This window comes from Protopterus annectens, chromosome 5.part0 (genome assembly GCF_019279795.1).
Source record: "Protopterus annectens isolate FY-2018-M chromosome 5.part0, PAN1.0, whole genome shotgun sequence".
Taxonomy (NCBI): Eukaryota; Metazoa; Chordata; order Ceratodontiformes; family Protopteridae; genus Protopterus; species Protopterus annectens.
This window is the reverse complement of record NC_056735.1, coordinates 1,447,045,155-1,447,065,969: the sequence shown is the minus strand read 5'-3', so window position 1 is coordinate 1,447,065,969 and position 20,815 is coordinate 1,447,045,155. Positions and strand designations below refer to the sequence as shown.

The 20,815-nt window shown below is 42.0% G+C and overlaps 1 protein-coding gene across 2 annotated transcripts in view; it reads right to left on the bottom strand.

Annotated features, from left to right (window-relative positions):
- TPP2 (tripeptidyl peptidase 2) overlaps window positions 1-20,815 on the bottom strand; it is a 2,672,548-nt gene that overhangs the window by 302,645 nt on the left and 2,349,088 nt on the right. For both annotated transcript variants that reach the window (XM_044071246.1, XM_044071247.1), the window contains one exon: window positions 12,004-12,134. In XM_044071246.1, coding sequence (XP_043927181.1) covers window positions 12,004-12,134 — 131 coding nt within the window. The remainder of the gene's footprint in view (window positions 1-12,003; window positions 12,135-20,815) is intronic.

Here is a 20,815-nt window from a genome sequence, read left to right as displayed (position 1 = left end):
AAACGGTTACTATTTTATTCATCCTGCTTCTTTTTGGAAGTTTATTTACATCTTCTTCTAGGTATGGCAATCTTGGAGTTATATATAAGTTCAGGGGGATGTGGGGGCTTGCCCCCCACATCAGGAGGTACCTCCCCTACAAAAAACATTTCTGGTCATTTTTTTGGTGTGTCACCATTTGGCATTATGAGTGTTGATATTTCAATAGGGAGCTAAATAAAACTATTAGTGCAAAGAGCATTAATAAAGTAACAACTGTAACACAGTACAGTACCATCAGTGCTGTACTGTGCTAGATGGCAAGTATTAATATCTTTATAGGACAGCTGCTATTTTAAATTCCTTTCCCTTTTATACACACATCTGGTTCACTCACATATATGGAGCATAATTCAGGTGAGGTACTCAGTACTGACCAATTATTTTTAATTACATTCTTAACTTGTGTGGTTCTCCTTTTATATTTCATAATAAACCTTACTGCTAGAATAGAATATTGTCTCTGCCATTTACAAATTGTTTTACAGCCAGAAAAATAAGGTTGAACAGTATTACTCCATTCAGATACAACTCTTTCTTTAGCAGGTATAAGTACTGAACCCTTTATAACCTATTTTTTACATCATTCAAAAATAATATTCAGATAAAGAGCATTAAAAACAGATTATGAACTGTACCATTACAGGCACATTTTGGATGTATAGTTTCATAGTGCATTAATTCACCTGAACATCTTTCATAAAAAAAAATTAATATCAAACATATCTCCTTCTAAAGAAATAAGCACTTACAAAAATAAATTTAAGTACTAGATATTTGTATTTTAAAGGAAAGAAACACAACAGTACCTTGCAAAATTTGAAAAAATTCTTCTAGGGACTCAGTATTACCAATCCATACCATAAATACATAATCTACAAAATGCTTATAACTAATGTGTTCACTATGTATGCTGCTGGAATTAAAAATGCTAGTATCCTCCCAGCTGGACAAAGCTAGGCTTGTATATGTATTGGCTACTTTAGTATCAGTCAATATACCTAGCTTCTCATGGAAAAAGAAACACAGCATTGCAAAGTACTACATGTACATACACGCAGTTTTCAGTTTTTCTTCCAGACATGGCATTATGTAGACAAAATGCTCTCTACCTGTATTCCTTTGCTATTTGAAATTTTAGTAAATAATGACTTAACAGCTGAAGTAACCATTTTTGCATTACTTAAAAAAAACATTGTGATACCATGAGTAGAAAATCTGTAAAAGTCATTTGGGTCTATTATAACAGCTTTTTATATGGAAGCCGTGGTGGTGCAGCGGCAGCGTTGTTGCCTCACAGCAAGAGGTTCTCCCGTTCGATTCTCAGCTGGAGAGCCTTCTGTGTGGAGTTTGCATGTCCTCCCCGCGGTAGAGTGGTGTTCGAAAGACATGCATAGAATGGGCATGCCTTCGCTGAAGGTTGGACATCAAGCTGGCACCTCAGCACTTGTAAAAAATCTACTGCCAATCATTAGCGGACTGGAGTTCGCTGTGGCGACCCCTAACTGGGAAAAGCTGAAAGAAAAACAACAACATAATAGCTTTTTATATACACTAGAAATGTTTTTAATTGCTTTCCCAGATGGAAATAGGGCCTGTAACCCACAGATTTCCTGCAACAAATGGTCTCATGGGGATTCTTACAAATCTTTGGAAAGCACAAGTTATGTACTTACTTTAAAGCTGATCGTTTACATCACATTCTAATGCAGCTGTTGAGTATGGAGCCACTTGTTGGATCTGATTCAGCTCTAATAATGCACTTAGCCTCATGCTCCTTTAAGATATTTTCCTCCCATCTTTACTCGGATCAAATTTGCTGATCATCTACAAAAGACACAGTACACCAGGAGAAGATGCCGGCAGAAATACTTTCTGAAGATACAGTCAGGTCCCCCGTACAATGAGAATTTAGACGGGAGGAATGTCATACCAATTAAAAGGATCCAGCATTATGGCAAATACATAACCTCCTATCCTTATCATTATGCCAATCCAATCCAACTGTTGGGTCAGAATTCCAAGCTACAGTAACACCTGGGTGTTATCATGACAGGGGGTCTACTTCAGTAGACTGAAATCCCACTTACCCAACTTTCAAAATACTGAGATGAAAAACTCGAACCTCCTCCAGGTTTTTCATCTTGGTCTTTTGAAAGTCAGATAAGTGGGATTTTGGTCTACTGAAGTAGACCCATGACAGGAGATCTTTCAAAACTGCTGCCCCAAAGGCTGCTCCAGGTCAGTTGAAGTCTAACTTGCAATGCTTGATAAAGTTGTGTAAGGTGGACAAAGTTGCTATAGCAACAGACTTCCTCCAAGAAGGAATTCTTGAAAAATGCTGTGAAAGTAACAAGTGACCTACTGGAATATGCCTTTGGTTTGCTTGGAAAAGATTTGTTTTGTGAATAACATTCAAATGAGATACAATCAGATAGCTGTCTAGAAAGGGTTATTTTAGTAACCTTGTGTCCCAATCTATTGGAGGCAAAGGAAATGAAAAAAAAAATAGTCATATTTTCTAAAGGGTTTTATTCTGTGGCAGGAAAAGTTGAGTCGTCTATAAATATCTGAGGTATGAAGAATATTCTTTCCATTACTGGAATGATTGGGAAAGAAAACAGGAAACTGTGTTGATTGATTCTGGTTATTTTCTGTGGCACCCTTTGGAATGAATGAAGAGGTAATCCTAGAGAAACTACCTCTATGAAAAAATAAAAACATGGAGGGCTGGAAGACAAGGCTTGCAACACTGAGATCCTATTACAGATGTTATTCCCAACAGAAAAACAGTCTTCCAGGAAAGATACTATAACTGATCATGGAAATCTGGCTCAAAGGGGACTCTGTCTATGTTTCCAATACAAAGTTGAGATCCCACGGTGGTACCAGATCTTTTATAAGGGACAGAATAAAAAGAAAATGCTGTACACGGCTCATGTGAGGCAATAGGATACACACTGATGTTGACGGTAACTGGAAATAGAAGCCAACAGAACCTTTAGGATGAAATAACTGGACCCTTGATTAAATTACTCTGGAGAGAAACTTCAGAGAGTCTGGAACAGAAGCTGAAATAGGATCAATGCCCTGACTGCTGCCCATAAGGAAAAATGTAATGTTTACATCTGCTTTTGTACACCTTACTGGTTGATTCTGAGAAACAGAGAATGTGAATTACATTCTAGGTAAAAGTGATTCTTTTTTGCCCTTTTAACTGGAGAAATTATGTTGCTAATTTTAATTTGAGAAGGTCCAGGTAAGGCTGACTGGAGAGCTGGGAAAGGAAATCTTGTGGAGTTCAGAGGCCAAGAGGTATTCAGTAGATGAGGCCTGGCAAGGAAAAATATATCTGATGTATCTAGCAAGGGGCAATGAGAACTACATCCTGGCTTTAAATGCTGCTGCTTTCTCTATGAATCTTGACATCAAGGGCTAAGGATGAAAGGCATAAAGACGATGGTGGGGGGGGTCACTGTTCCACAAGACCTTCACTTGGTGAGTAAATTCTGGAGGAATTAGGGCAAAGTAATTCCTGAATTTCATTTTGATTGGGGAAGCAAACAGGTTGCAGCAAGGCCGACCCAATTGTTGAAAATCTGACAAGTAACCATTTTGATTGAGAAACCACTTATCGGGCCTGCTGAGCCTGTCTGGATAGAGCTGGCTTTTCTGGGAATATGCATTGTTATGAGAAACCAGTGTGTAAAGCAATCACTCACTTCTAGACTCTATGACCTCTTGACAAAGGGATAGGACTTGGTTCCTCATTACCTTTTAAGGTATCACAGTATTGAAATACTGTCCGTCTGGATGGAACTCATGCCTGAGGGAAAGAGGTCTTAAATTTTCCTGCAGTGCAGAATGACTGCTATCACCACCAAGGATGTATATGTAACGCTTGGCCTATGCTTAGTTCTATGTCCAAAAAATGAAGAATGGGATGCAGGATTCGGCAAATCCACTCAATTGTTTTATTAGCGTTTTCGTCTGTCCAAATTAAGCAAACTTCTTCAGATAAAAGTTAAAATGATATTACATCCATTAAATAGAAAAAGTCATATGACATCACTTCCTGATTCCTTTAAAAAAATACTTCAAAGTGTTTAAATTAATAGTTCAAATCTTTGTTTTAAATGTTCAAATAAAAATATATAAGTACATATAAATAACTGTGAAAGTGTCACTGCTTGTTCAGACTGCTAAAAGACGTTTTGAAAAATGTGTCATCTTTCTAAAGCCTTTAAATTTAGCAAACATTTCAGGTTGCAGTTCTCATTGAGACCTGGATGGCAAAAGGCATTCAGCCGTAGTTGCCAAATGAGTTCCTTTTCTTCAAGTATTAAAGACCATGGACCCCCCCAGGGGTCAGGAGGGAGTTGTTCTAAGACTGTGAAAGAAAAGCTGTGGTGAATATTGTCAGAGATTGGCTAGTGCATTGGTAAGATTGTGTTTCCCATTGTTGTAAATATGTTCGTAAATTCGCTGTTTCAAGTGTCTCTCAGTCTTACCCACATACAAACAGCCACATTTCTCACACAGTGCCAGATAAATCACCCCCTTTGTTTCACAAATGTACCTACCTGAAATAGGGAAATAATTCTCCTTGATGTTTACTCTGCTACCAGTTTTGATGTATTTGCAGAAGTTATATCTTCTGCACTTGTACATACCAGGACTGATGACCATTTTTTAAAAGGTCTTTCCAACAGTGCCTTTAAGTTGCAACCCCTTTTATATGTGATCCTTGGTCTGTCGCCTAACCTAGAATGAATTAAAGGGTCGGCTGATATCAAATCCCAATTTTTGATCAAAGTTCCTTTTAAAATGGTTGCATTAGATGAAAAAGGGGGTGATAAGTGTGGTGTTGAGTTCTGCAGGTGTGCTAGTGTCAGTGACTGTGTATGTAGTTACAGGACGGTGTCTGTTTGGTGGACCTCCAATCCATTCATTGCCATTCAAAATGGCTTTAAATACCCCATTTCTCCTTTTTCAGTAACCTCCTGTATTACATTCTCCACCAGAGTTCCTGGATAGGACCTTTTCAGAAACATTTCAATGAGTGTACTACACTCTGTTGAAAAAGATGTGTCCAAAGAGGACATCTTTGCTGCTCTGATGACTTGTAACTTTATTACTGCTTTTTTTTTTGATGTTGAGGATGGGAACTTTCATAGTGTAAAAAGCTGCTGGAGTAAGTTTTGGGGAATCACTGTGTAAAGGTCTTTAATGTCAATGGTAAGAAAATTTAAAGACTCATCAAATGTGAAAGAATTCAGGTGTTCTAAGAACTGCCAGGAATCCTGACAAAATTGGGGTTCGGTTCCCAGGAACCCTTTCAATTTACTGTCCACATACTTGGCACATGCGAAGGTTACAGAAAGTACAGTTGTGTACACTTACCATAAATGTAGATGTTCGAGTGTCTTCACTGTTGCAGTCATCACTGTAGGGTTCTTCCTGCCAGCAGGCAGTCCTCGGTCGGCCAGAATCCCAAAGTCTGTGTCCGGCGTCGGCTGTTCAGTCATGCTCCCTGACGTCAGAGCTCCAGGAGTGCAAAGCTGCCAGCTGACACCATGTTCTCCAGTTTTTCTTGCCCCAGATGTCAGGTGCCCAAAAGTGAAGGCTAATAGTAAAACAAAAATGTAACATACATCAAACCCCATACCCTGTAGCAAATACACCTCAGAAGAAGGGTGAAGTAGGAAACCACACTAATGAAAGTATAAGAGGGGGCAGGAAGGAGCGTAACCCAGACTGCAACAGTGAAGACACTCGAACATCTACATTTATGGTAAGTACACAACTGTAACTATGTTCATCGTGTTTCACTGTTGCAGTCATCACTGTAGGGTTGAATCCCAAAGCTGAGATAAAGGGTGGTGGTTATAGAGTAGAAGGGGTGGCTAGAAGGCCCTGCAAGACTGCAGAAGCAAAGCCTGCCCTAGACTTAGGGTAAAGAGGGAGATTATAGTGCTTAGAGAAAGTATGCACTGAACTCCAAGTTTCAGCTTCCAAAATATCCTTGGTAGGTAACTCCTCTGAGAAAGGCAGCTGAAGTAGCAGCAGCTCTGGTAGTGTGAGTCCTAATTTTTCCTGGGATTTGCTTTACATGATGAGAGTAACAAAATCTGATTCCATGAGCAATCCATTTAGAAATGGTCTGTTTTGAAATAGCTTTGCCTTGGGAATTTGTTGCATAAGAAACAAACAGTTGCTCTGTTTTCCTGATATCCTTGGTTCTGTCCAGGTAAAAACGAAGTTGTCTGTGTACATCCAAGGAATGCAAGATCCTTTCCCCCTTATTTTGTGGATTATTGAAAAAAGTTGGCAGGTGAATAGTTTGATTTAAAGCCACTTTGGAAACCACTTTAGGCATGGAAGTAGGATTAGTCCTTAAATACACCCTATCTTGGTGAAAAATAATATAAGGTTCCACAGCCATGAGTGCTTGTAACTCTGAGACTTTCCTGGCTGAAGTCAAAGCCAGTAGGATAGCTGTCTTCCATGACAAATACTTAATATCAGATGTGGCAGCAGACTCAAAAGGAGGCAGTGTGAGTTTTTCCAGAACACAGTTGAGGTCCCAGGCAGGTATAGGTGGTGTCCTAGGGGGCCTTAAATTCTTTGCTCCTCTGAGATATTGTGTCAGAAGTGGATGCGAAAAGATTGGAGGATCTGTATTGGGACCATACACTTTTTAGGTACTATTGTATTTTTCTCATATGTAGTCTTGCATTTGGTATGAGAAGGATGCAGGAGGCCATGTAACCTAAAGCCTGCAGGAATTTCCTTGCAGTTAGCTGAGTTATTGACGCCAAGGTTTTGAAAGTTGAAGCCAGCTGCAGTTGTTTTTCAGATGTCAGGAATGCCATCTGGGTTGTTGTGTTTAGAAGAGCACCCAGAAAAGTTATCTGTTGTGTGGGTGTCAAATTTGACTTTATGTTCACAGTGAATCTCAGGTACTTGAGTAGATTTTGAACAAATTCCAGGTGCTGGAGTAAGGCATCCTTGCTGTCGCTTGAATAAGGTAGTCATCTAGATAAGGGTAAATTTGAATTCCCTTGAGTCTGCAATAAGCCACTACTGGTGCCAAGCACTTGGTAAAGACCCTGGGTGCAATAGACAAGCCAAAGGGCAGCGCAGAGAATTGGTAATGTTTCGAGCCGGCTTTGAACCTGAGGTATTTTCTGCACTCCTGTCTAATAGGGATGTGTAGGTAAGCCTCCTTTAAATCCAATGTCACTATCCATGCATTTTTGCTCAACATTGGCAGGAGCTGCTGCAGAGTAAGCATCTTGAACTTTGGTATCTCCAGGAAGGTGTTTAAGACTGAGAGATCCAGGATGGGTCGCCATGAATTTTGCTTTCTGGGAACTAGGAAGAGCCTTGAGTAAAAGCCTTGCCCAGTCTCTAATTGTGGAACCAGTTCTATGGCCCTCATAGCCATGAGGGATCCCACCTGGTTTAATGCCTCTGCCCACTGGTGTTTTGGTAGGTCTGGGCATCCGTTTTGTCTTGGCAAGGTATGAAAGTGGAATTTGTAACCTCTTGAAACTACATCCAGAACTCACTTGTCTTGGGTTATGTAAGTCCAATTTTGTTGAAAAAGAGAGTTTTCCTCCTAGAGGGGCTTCCAGGAGAGAAGTTCCTGCAGCCATGCAGGGGGAGTCATTGAGCCTGTTTTCTATAAGATTGAGGTCTGTCCTCTCCACCCCTGGGGGTGGAAGCACTCCACTGTCTAGATCTGTAAAAGGTCTGTGCTTGGGTCCTCCCTCTGGAGCGCCTATATCTACCCCTCTGAGTCCTGTCCGAGTTGGGAAAGGACCAATTTTTTAGTTGGCCAATTTCTGCTAAATCTTGGGGGCTGAACTTGTCAGAAATCCTTAACCGTTTGCATGGATTTTGCCTTATCCTCCATTTTCTTTATCACCTCTTCAGCCTTAGACCCAAACAAAACATTATATCCCAAGCTAAGATAAGTAATCTGCAAAGGGGATACAACTGTGGTATTGTCTCTAACCACTCGAAGATGTCCCAGTAACCAAAGATGGTGCAGAGTGTTGAGTACTTTGATCAAGGAAAGCATTTCATTGATAGTTAGTTGCTTGTCCTCGGTGCCCCACACCATGCACTTTTATCCCTCCTGAAACTGCACCACAAGCAAAGTCTAAAGTGTCTGTGGTGACTGACTGCTTTGGACCAGGGAGGGAGAAGGGGAGATCTGGATTTAAGGATGTCTGTTGTCATCACCAAAAGATTTGTCTTCTGACAAACCCCATCACTGGGATTTGAAAAGATAACGGGGGTTCATGCTGGGAACAAAGAGGTTTCAGATACCGCTGTGTCTTTCTCATGTGCATTCTTGCCAGGGGTATCATGAGAATCAAATACCATGACACCCAAAATCCTGAGGTATTCCCTTGCAGTGACCAAAGTCTGAGAACAAAATCTTATAAACAGATCTAGATAAAGATCTATTTCTTCCTGTGCGATAAAAGCTATTTGAACTGAGGTGTTCAGTTGACATCCCAGCAACACAATCCAGTGTGAAGAATTCCTGGAATCTGAAGACAGAGATTCCTGACACTTTGAAAAACACTCTGCAAAGATAAGTAAATCATAAAAATATGGGAAAATGTGGAAACCTTGTAGCCTGCAATGAATTATAACTGCAGCTAGATATAACACTCCTGGTGCAGTGGATAGTCCAAATGGTAAGGCAGAGAAATGATAATGTGACTCAGACATACAAAACTATAAGAAATGTCTTGCGTCTGGATGAATAACGATATGAGGATAAACATCATTTAAGTCAAGTCTTGCCAGGAAACTTGAAAGAGGAAGAGGTAACAGGTTGTAAAGTAACATTGTTTTGAATTTGGGCACACTCACAAACAGGTTTAGGAAAGACAACTGCTCTCCAATTGTATTTTTTTTCTTTGCCACTAAGAAAATCCTTGAATAAATACCCTTCTCAACCTGGGAAGGAGGAACTGGTTCTATCACTCCTAGGGGCAGCATGTGATGAAGAACTGGTGGAAATAAGAGTTTGAACTGGAAGATGAGGAATGACACCCCCCCCCCCCCGGAAAGGGGTAAATTCCACCCACTGCCATATGTAACCTTGATGAATGGTTTTCAGAATAATCGGTTGCCAAACAGAAAATGGAGAATCAAACTTTCTAGAAGAAAAAAGGGGCCAGTGTGGAAGGGGGTAACAAGGTCTCTTGAATAGTCATTCAGACTTGTTGGACTGTTCTTGGTTTGGAGAGCATCAAGACTTCTTTTTTGAGCCCTTTCTTCTAAACATCTCTTTACTTGTATTTTGTTGAGGCGGTTTAGTCTGTTTTTTTTTTTTTTTTTTTTGGTCAAAATGGTATGAAAGAGAGAGAAAATCCCTTGGACAATTTGGAAAAGGGAGGTTGAAAATGATAGAGATTATGTGGATCAGTTTGAACCTTTCATCACACTTTTTGATCACCTCTGCTGCAACGGGGGAAACACTAAATCTCTATCCAAGGGAAAATTTACAGTCTCAGTTTTTACATCATCTGGGAGGTTCTGAGGATGCATCCATGCAAATCTCTTCAAAACAGTACCAGTGATCATAGCCCTGGAAGAAGTATCAACAGAGTCTCTCACACACTGCAAACACTGAGTAGTGCCCTGTGCCATAGAAGAAACAAAATTATTTTAAGCAGATTTTATTTTTCCTCATAAGAAGGAAATATCGATAAATTTTTCCTCATACTTTCAAAATTTGTCAGAACAAACTAACTTGTGAGCCCTACAATTCTAAATTCTGAAAATCAAAGTTGCAGAGTGTACACATTTTCCCCATACCTATAATTTTCCCATTCTTATCAGAAAGAGCAGAGCTGCAATTAACCAAGTGCCTGAAAAGCAATGGGATCAACTGAAGCTATAGCTGCTGGGTCAGGTTTGAGAATAGTGTATATAAATTTAAAAATACTGAGGAATTGTATACATCCCTTTTTAAAGGTAGATGGTTGACTATCAAGAAAATTGCATGCAGTAACACACACATGCCCTAAAGCAGACAGAACAGAAAGAATGGGTGCAGGTTCTGGAATATCCTTCTACAACAACCTACAGTTTTTTTTCCTGATGGACTGAGAAACCTCAGTGGTCTCCCAGTGAAAACACTGATGCCTTCTAGCAAAAGTCTCAGAGAAAGAGACCCCCCCCCCCCCATAGAGAGAATCAGAAACTGAGCTCTCTTCTGAGTATGAATCAGAAATCCGGGGTAGAAAAATGTATCCTCTGCATTATCCTGTTCAGATACAGAATCTTGACTCTCTTCAGGAAAACAGAATTCCTCTATTTTATTACAAGAAACTACTTTACAACAAGGATCAATAACCTGAATAAAACCCTGAGTAAGACCCAGTAACCTACTTGTATCTAATGAAAATTGAGGAAGAATAGATACATGCTTGGTTTTCTGTTTCTTTTTGACTGGAAATATGGGGTCAACCATCTTAACAATGGCAAGAGCAGTTTGCTCAGTGATGGGCACAGCATTCCTACACAACAGAGAAAACTTTCCTGTTCTCTCTCCCAATAATAAGAGTGGCTCTCCCTTGAGGGGACCCCAACAGCTGCAGAAACCATGGCTAATCCCCGGTCCATACTGGCTGTTGATGATGCATCAGAGGGATCCACAATAAAAGAAGATTCATATGAGGTACAACAAATGGCAACAACAGACTCAGCCACCTACAGTCAAGGCAAACTGCTAGCCAGCTGTGGTAACAAAGACTGCTTAATTTTTTCTGTGTGTGGCTGGAAAAAGGGCCAACTGTGGGACCAGTCTGTTCCAGGGTCATGTCAAAAATGGTGCCCCTTTCTCTGGGAAAACAAGTAGCAATTGCCGTTAAAACACTACCAGTCCAAAAAAGTTACTTTTTTGACAGAAACTAGATATAGCAGAAAGCACTTTAAAACACTATACCAGCCCCACAAAAGTAAATTAAACACAATTTCTCCACAGAAAAAACATGTTTTCAGTTCATTTACACAGCTTTTGAACTGAAAGAAAAAGTGAGGGCGCTGTTTAAAAGTATGTTACAGACTCCACAGTCCATTAAAACACAACACTCCTAGTTTTAAATAACTTTCCCGAACAGTAAAGCAATACAAACATCAACAAAATTAAGAAAATGGAAGCTTTTTTTCCAAGGGAACTTATCTTCCCAGCAAAGGAAAAGAGCAAGCCGACAATCAATCCTTGAAATCCTCAGAGAAGCATACCCTTCAGCAGCAGTAAAGCAATGAGGGGCTTCATGCCCAAACATGTCTCTTAGCTCAGCTCGAGCTGCCTGACAGTCTGGGCATATGGAAGGTGCTCTGCAACTTTGGAAGCTGGCCGGCCATTATATCTTTGTCTGGATATAACTTATTTAGCTAAGGCTACTGCAGCGATCTATATGATAATCATCAAACATTTGACATAAAATATGTAATAAAAATAAATGCCACTGAATGGGACTATCTACTTTTTATGGAACACTTTAAAATGCTGATCACTGGTAGATGCAAACACGTCAGCATATTCTGGCTTCACAAATTAGCAAACAATGACAAGGACCGATGTTGATGGTTGAATGATCATCTTTCTGAACTGTGAATGAATTTTGCTCCAAGTATGCTATCTAGGTATCCACTCTACAAAACTGATTATTGCATCACTTGGGATTGCACTTACTCCACCAAACCAGAAAACATAAAGGGTTCAGAGCATTACTCAGTGTTCTGTCTTTGTCCTCTAGAGATGAACATCCAATAGGACATGCAGCTCTTAACCCTCACCAATATCCAGCAATATTGGTTGGTTCAATCAGTCAAATCACTGTATAATTTTCATGGATGAACTTTCAAATGATTCTGCTGAAAAGAAAAGCTGAACTGACATTTGATTTAGTACTAATAACTACATACACTTTAACAGTAGCAGCGTCAGGTCTGGGGTCAGTCTTCATAGCGAGATACACTGCTAGGCTGGTCTGGTCAATATGCTGTATCACAGTATCAGCTGCAGCAACAATCTCATCAAGTCTCTTCATTCTCTCCTAAATAAAGAGAAAAAAGCTCAGTGTAAAACAAAAGGAAATTAATTTGTTAGATATTTTCATATTTCACTGTAGAACACTTTTGAGGGAAACATGACAGACACACACACACAACTTATGTACCACTCTCCCATTTGTAAAACACTGATAAAGTCCAATTTGCCAATGTTCCCTGAAGATGGCCCCCAGTTCTGTGTGAACATGACTGTGTAATAAAACCGACCAAAGACAGCCAGAGGAAGAAAGATATATTCTATAAATATGCATATGTAGATGGGAGGACAACTAAGGATAACATTCTTTTGACTACAACTTAACATTATAATATTTAATACTTATCAAATACAGTCTACTTGGTACCTCCATTGACAGAGGGGATAAAGCCCTGACTGTAACCCAGTCAACCCGTGTGTTCAGTTAGAGGCTCCAGTACCTGTTGGAGCTGGGACAGGAAGGGAGGAGTAAAGCAGAATCACTGACTCGCCTCTCTTTAGGAAGATGGTGTGGAATCATATATCTGGGGCACAAGGCCCCATTAAGGAGTCCTCAGTGGATACTTCAAGCCACATGGGGGAAAACTAGCTCCTACTTGGCACAGAATAGTCTTGGGGGTTTACGTTACTTATGGAAGTGAATGACATGCAATTACTGACACCCACTGGAAGACAAGTCCAGTAGCATGTCACTAAGTTGAGGTTAATGGTGAAAAAACGAAATAGGGTTACCAACTGTCCCTCTTTGCGAGGGATAGTCCCCACTTTGGACAGTTGTGTCCTGTGGAAAAAAACAAAACAAAATGGCAAATGTCCTGAGATTTTAAGAGAAAATATATTTCTTAAGTTTTCTTTAATAATAATATTTAATAATATTCTTTAATAGTTGCATAAAACAGTTATTTTGTATCTGAAATACTTAAATATTATATCAAACAGCATAAGCAACTCAAATGTTACAAAAATAAGGTTTTATTTTGGCAAAAAAGTGAAGTTCTGTCCTTTGCACTGGTTATGGGTATGTTTTGCCCTGCAAAACCTCACATTTCTACAAAAATGTCCCACTTTGGGCATTTAAAAAGGTGGCAACTCTAAAAATGAAATAAGAAAAATTCTGATGGCTGCCTTAATGATGGCCCCATTCTGTTACCTCTCTCCCTCAGAGAAGGTGAAGAAATGGGTCACTAACTAAGGAGGAAGCCTTTTGGTCATCAGGCTACATGATGATTACATAGTCTAAAGCAGTGGACATTTTTCAACACAGAAAAAGCTCAAGTTTACATTTATTTTTTAGAACTTAAAACACTTAATAGCTAATCTGAAGTAGACAAGTTTAGCTAATCTGAAGTAGACAAGTTAAGTAAAACATTTTAAAAGTGCAACTTGTTTTTAGGAAAATATTTCAATGAATATAAACATATACTGATTTGCCAATGCATCTTGCAGTATAAATCACTGACAGCTACATGTCTGGACAGACATAATTGTCAATAAGGATTAGAAAAAACAGCTAATGGGAAAATTCAAAATGTTAAGGTATGTCCTGCTCCCCACAGATGGCATTTAAGGAGAAAACAGAAACCAGCACTTTCTCCACTCTCTTTAGTTCTACTCACAAAAATGGAATAGAAAAAATAATTACGAGTGAAAGAAGGTTAAAATAACAAAGTAAAATTCAGTTCATGAAAAGAATAAGGACAGCTACTTAGAGGCATGCACTTTAATACTAAAAGTACAATGAAAAGCAAAAAAGTTGAAATGAAATGTGGGGTGGCCCTTGGGGAATCCTTTTCCATGGCTGTAGAAGTTAAAAGTGGGAATAGTATATCCTCTGGTGATTATCCACAGCACCATACTGATGGGCTCACCAGGCTTGTGAGTGCAAATAAAAGTAGCTCCTGGCAGCCACCAGAAAATGGCAGCCGGGCAAACCCTCAGGAGTGCTGAAAGGATTTCTCCAAAACAGGTTTGCAAAATCCTTGGTTTTGTGGACTGCCTCTGCGATGACGACCATTAAAGCTACCCCCACCTCAGGAAGGTTTGGCCAAAAAAGCACTCTGGTTTCTGAACCACATCTTCCTTTTTCCTCTGGATTCCTGGAAAAGTTTCTTTGAGGAGTAGTGAAGTGGCTTCCCATAGCAGACAGGGTCTTACCATCTTGTTCACTTCCAGTTAGTTTGTCCTTGACCTTGGGTCCAAACAGGGTGGAACCATGAAAGGCAGTGTTAATGAAGGAGATTTTAAAGCCTTTCTCAAAATCACACAACCGCATCCGGGCATGTTGATGAACTGCTATGCCTGTACCTGCTGTTCTTGACGTCCCATCAGCTGCATTCGAAAGCAGTCCCATGGAAACTTTGAAAATTGTTGTTTTTTTATATATACACATACACATACACATATATATATATATATATATATATATATATATATATATAGCCTATATTACATCGTCAAACAAACAGGAGTTCGAACAATGTAATATCGAACCAGGAAGTTCGAAACCCAAAAAGTACGAAAACACAGAACAACGATTTTTTTCCCAGAGAAAAAAAAAATCACTGTTCCGGTACAAAAAAAAAACACGTACACTTTAAACTTAAACGAATGTGGGGGGGCTGTGCTACCCCCCCCACTTAAATATACCAACTCCGAAATCGCACCACAGTGGAGGAAATAGCAAAGCCGCGGAAACAGCTCACTGATTTTTTTTCCTGGGGGGGGGGGGATCGGTGTTCCATGGCTTCGCTATTTTCGCATTTCGAACATATGGGTTCAATATTACATTCGTACTCCTGTGAGTTTGACGTTGTAATATAGACTATATATACATATATATATATATATATATATATATATATATATATATATATATATATAGGTTCATAGGTTCATACTAGGCTATCTGCCCGAGGGCATTTACAAGCCTAGCCCATAGTTTTGTGGCTTACGCCACCCCTTTAGTATGGGGAACTATACCCATTATTTTGCTGTGCCTCTGTTGAGCAGTGACACTGAGGTAATCCCTGGGGTATATCTGCGATCTCCCATCCATTGGTCAAGATTTCTCTTGAACAAGGCCAGCGAGTGCTCTGCCTCACATATACCGGATTTTATTCCACAGCATAGGGAGTCTTTGGGTGATGAATCTATCCCTCCAGCACGTCCTATTAATAGCCGTGTCGAGGTTTAAGTCTCCCACCCTTGTGGCTCTGACGGATCTAGATTTTTTGAGGTGAAGCATATTCATCAAATCTGGGTTTGACATGGCCTTGTATGTTAGGCAAAGGTCACCTCTGAGCAAGCGGTGGCGACTGAATAGAGCTGGAGTTCTTTCAGTCGGGCAGCATAGGACAGATGTTTGAGACCCTTTATCCTTTTGGTGAGGAACTTTTGTGGCCTCTCCAGCTGCTGCAAGTGTCGGGTCAGATACATTCCGAATGGGGCACTGTACTCAATCATTGGTCTGATGAGTGATGAGTATAGGGAGACTATGACCTCCCTTGATCTAGATGAGAATCCCTTCATGATAAGGTGGGCAATGTAGAAGGTCTTCCTAACTACTTTAGCTACATGGGTGTCGAATGACAGACTACTATCAACCTGGGTCCCCAGGTCCCTGATAACTTCTTCTGTGCTCAGTGGATTGCCACCTATTTGGTAGCTAGGGGTAACCTTGTTTTTCCGAAGGGTATGACTATGCATTTTTGGCATTTAACTTTAGGCCATGGCTCTGGCACCAGTTATCCGTTTCTGTGAGACCCTTCTGAAGGATATCTGTGTCAGATGTGTTTTCTACTATGGCGCCCAGTTTGCAGTCATCTGCAAACTTTGTCAGCCATAACCCTCCTGTGTTTGCTTGTACTTCGGAAAAGTAGATGCCAAACAAGAGTGGGCCCAGGACTGAGCCCTGTGGTACACCACTTGTGACAGGCTTTGAGTCTGACATGGCGCCAGCAACTCTGACCATGCCTATATATATATATAAATAAATATATAAAAGTTGTGTAAAATCTTACTATAACCGTAGATGTCCTTCTCTTCCATGTTGCAGTATTCCACATATGGGTTTACCCTTCATCTTTCCCATGCATCCGGCCAGTATTCCAAAGTTTTTCAGTCCCTCCTGGTACGACGGATGTCTGACGTGGCTGACAGGAACGTGGGCCATAAAGGTGACCTCTGCATGCACCAGCACTCAGAACAGAAGCCCCAGTTGGAGCCAGTCCTAAAAGGGCATAGCTTGTCCAGTGCCACCTGGAGGAGCAAGTGCAACCTGACAGGAGGGGAAGGAGAGTGGGAAGGAATACTGCAACATTGAAGAGAAGGACATCTATGGTTATGGCAAGATTTTACACTACTTTTCTATGTCCTTGTCCTTCTATTCCTATGTTGCAGTACTCCACAAATGGGTGAGTGCCACAGCTCACTAAGAATGGGGTGGTGGTCTGGTAGAGCTCTCAAGGAATCCGTGGAGGACAGCCCTGGCAAATCCTGCTCTGGCCCTAGAGATTTGGTCCAGCTTGTAGTGTTTGGTGAAAGTGTGTATAGAGGGACCAGGTAAGCAGCTTCAAGGACAGTGTTAGTGTCAAGTCCCTTAAAAAAGACTCCTGAAGAGGCCATAGCTCTTGTGGAGTGGGCTATAATAGATTTCTGCAATGTTTTACCATGGTACTGGTAGCAAAAGGTAATGGCCTTGGAGATCCAGGCTGAAATGGTCTGTTTGGCCACTGCTTTCCCCAGAGCCCTGGGGTGGAAAGAGACAAACAGTTGGCCATATTTCCTAATAGACTTGGTTTTATGGAGGTAAAACCTCAGCTGCCTGTGAACATCCATCTAGGGTATGGAGAACTCTCTCACTATCCCCCTGTGGGTTAAGAAATAAGGTGAGTAAGGTGGATGGACTGGATCAAGGATATGTCATTCACCACCTTGAGCATGAAGGAGTGGTTTGTCCTGAGGGAGACCCTGTCCAGATGGAAGACAAGGAATGGTGGGTAAGCCATCAGAGCTTGTAGCTCTGAGACCCTCCTAGCTGAGGTAAGAGCCACCAATAAGACAGTTTTCCAGGTGGAGAACTTTAAGGAGGCTTTGGCTGCTGGCTCAAATGGAGCCAGGGTGATCTTTTCCAGTACATAGCTGAGATCCCATGGAGGAGGGGTTGGTTTTCTGGGGGGGGGTCTAAGATGAAGGACCCCTTTGAGGAAGAGCTTTAACGGTAATCTGGATGCTAAGGGTGGATCAAGGGGGAGACAGGCAGAGATGGCAGACAGGTAATGCTTTTATAGAAGAGTAGGTCAGCCCTGTCTGCAGTAGTTCACACAGGTAAGACAGGATTAGAGGGATGCCGCTTTCCAGTGGGTCCAGCTGTCTTTTGTGACACCGTAAGGAAAATCTTTTCCACTTGGATAGGTAAGAATTTCTAGTATTGGGTTTGCTGGCCTCCTGCAGGACATTGAGCATGTCCTCATTGTACAGGTGTCTAAAAGGGATCAGAATCCTATCAGCCACAGGGTGAGGTTCAAAGACTGCCACTGTGGATGTATCTGAGATCCCTTGTTCTGTGTGAGTAGGTCCACTGAGGGGGGTAGCTTGTGGTGATTACCCTTGGACAGATGAAGTAAGAGGGGGAACCAGTGCTGTCTTGGCCAATAGGGGGTCACCATCAAGATTTTTGGGTTGGCCTGCTGAATTTTCAGCAGCACTTTTTGAATCGATGGGAAGGGGGGGGGGGGGATGCATACAGAAATTTCCCCTTCCATGAAATTGGTAAGGCATCTGTTGCCAGTGCCTTGGGGTCTGGTCTCCCGGTGCAATAGCCAGGAAGTTACCTGTTGATGGCGGAGACAAACAGGTCTATTTGAGGTATATCCCACCAGGTCTACGAAGATGTCTCTGAAACATCCATTCGTGGTTGTTTATGATGGTCCTGCTAGGAGAGTTTGCCTGGATGTTGTGAAGGGAGAGGATGTAAACTTGCCTGTAGGGTCATCTACTGTGAAGCAGCTAGCTCCCCTACCCGCATGGTTAGTCAGCAGAGTATGTAGGATCTGGTGCCCCCCCTGTTTGTTGAGATACCACAAGACAGTGGTGTTGTCCGTGAAAATCTTGAGTAGGCCTTGATGTAGGTAAGGGGAAAAGGCTTCCAGAGCAAGGAGGATCACCCTCATTTCCCTAACACTGATGTGCTCTAGGGTGTGTGGGTGTTGCCACAAACCCTGAACCTGTCTTGTGCCTAGAGTTGCTCCCCAGCTCAGGTCTGATGAATCTATATGAATGATCTGGGTTGGTGTGGGAGGGTGGAGAGTAAGGCCTGGGTTCAAGGTCACTTGTGACAGCCACCAGTGAAGTTCTTATTTTAGGCAGGGTAGAAGGTGGACCCTGAATTCCAGGGGATGGGGGTGCTGGGTCCAGATTGACCGAAGATGCCATTGTAGCTTTCACATGTGCAGTCTTGCCAAAGGAAGCATGGGTATAGTGGCTGCCATATAAACCAGGAGCCTCAGGTATTGTCTTTCAGTCAGTTCTGATACTTGAAGGATGTCAAGCAGGTGGTCTGTTAGGGATGCCACTTTGTCTGGTGGCAGGAAGGCCTACATGAGGTCTGTGCAAATCCTGTACCCTAGGAAAACAGTGTTCTGTGTGGGCTCCAGATGGGACTTCGGGAAGTTTATCTGAAACCCTAGAGACTGTAAAAGGGTCAGAAGAAACTGAGTGTGAAGGAGTACGGTCTTTGGATTGCCCCCATGGATCAAAAGTTCATCTAGGTAAGGGAATAGTTGGATTCTGCAATAGGCAATGACTGGAGCCAGACATTTTGTGAATACCCTTGGGGTAGTGGAAAGCCCAAATGACAAGGCAGAGAATTGAAAATGAGAAGAGCCTGCCAAAAATCTCAGGTATTTCCCGAAGGTGGTCTTTATTGGGATGTGTAGGTAAGCATCCTTTATATCTACGGTCACCATGAACCTGTGGGGCAGAAGCAGGGGGAAGAGTGGAAAGAGTGAGCATCCTGAAGGTAGGGACCTTGAGGAATGGGTTTAGCCATGAGAGGTCCAGGACGGGTCTCCATGGTCCCTCTTTTTTTGGGTACCAGAAAAATCCTTGAAAAGAATCCTTTCCCTCTTGCTTCTAAAGCCACTGGTTCTATGGTGCCTTAGGACAGTAATGTTTGTAGTACAGGATTTAGGAGGTGGAGCTGATTGCTGGGAGGTTGAGGGGTACCCTTTCTTACCGGATGGGAGATCAAAGACATGAAATAGCCATTCTGGATGATGGATAGAATCAATTTGTCTGTGGTAATGTGGGACCAGGCAGAGAGACAGTGAGAGAGTCGGACAGACAAGGGCAGCGGGAGGAGAGAGGGTTTCAGGAAGGTTTACAGGTAGTCAGACACTACCTAGCTTATCCTGAAAGGGGGTCCACTGGCTAGGGGCTGAGGAAGCTCTAGCCGGGGGAGTTTGCTTTCTAGGTCATCTCCTAGGTATGCAGGAAGGCATCGGCTATACATGTTTTCGGATGAACTGAGTCTTGGCCGGGTAGTTCCTATGGAACTTGGGTATGGGGGAAACTAGCAGGTGTTTAAGGTCCTGCATTTCTTTCCCTTTTTACTGTAAAGATTTGAAGAGATCTGCCACATTGGAACTGACCACAGAGGAATCAAGGGAGGCATCAATGAGTTTCGCCCTGAAATCATCAGGCAGAGGCTGAAGATGAAGCCAGGCATACCTTCTAAGGGCAGAGGCTGATGCAGCTAACTTAGTGAAAGCCTCTGCTGCATCACAGCTACACCTAATGGAATGTCTGTTCACCTGGGAGGTGAGAACTAGGAGAGAAGTGAGAGAGGCTTTAGCTGGACAGACTGGGATGTCAGCCAAATCTTTAATGGTTTTCTCTAGCAGGGCTAGAGAGTATTTGGTCATATGGGTCTGGTAATCAGTGGCTCTGAAGGACAGAGTGGCAGATGTGTAAATTTTCTTGCCTAGGCATTCCATAGTCTTACTATCCTTATCAGCAGGAAGTAAGGTAGTGGTAGGGAGAAATTTAGTAGCCCTGTCAGTAGCAATGGAAATAGTGGCTGGGTCAGCAGGTGGGCACTTAATAAGGAATTTTTCAGTTTCAGGTACTTTGTACAGACCGTCTGTTCTGCAAGGAGCAGGGGGCTGTGAGTCAGGATTGAGGGATGCAGATGAGAAGGCATCCAGGATGGCCATCAGAATGGGAGGAACTGCAGAGGGACTGGAGGAGTCCATCTGTATGAGGTCATAAAACCTCTTTTGTACTTGGATCATGACAGAGGATTCCCACTGAAAGTGGTCTCATTTTACTAATGGTTTCTGTAAAGGTTAAGTCTTCCACTGGTAAGTCAGGGTCCATGGACTCTTCCTCTGGGGAGCCATACCCCAGGGGAGAGGAAATTTGGGTGGTGTAAGAGAGGGAGTCCTCTGAGGAACCGGAGAATTCCTCCTCTTCTTCTTCCCCGGCAGACGTCTAAGGCCTAGGGCTGAGGAGTGGAGGGGCTGTAGCATGGCTCCCAAAAGCGGTAGGCAGTAAGGCCATGAAGGCATTGAAGATACTCTGGCTGAAAGCTTGCCAGTTTGGGGTACTTTCAAGCAATGGAGAAAGGTGCTTGTTTTTTTTTTTTTTTTCTTTAATGGCCTTGCAGGCGTCCGACCTGGAGAGGACCTC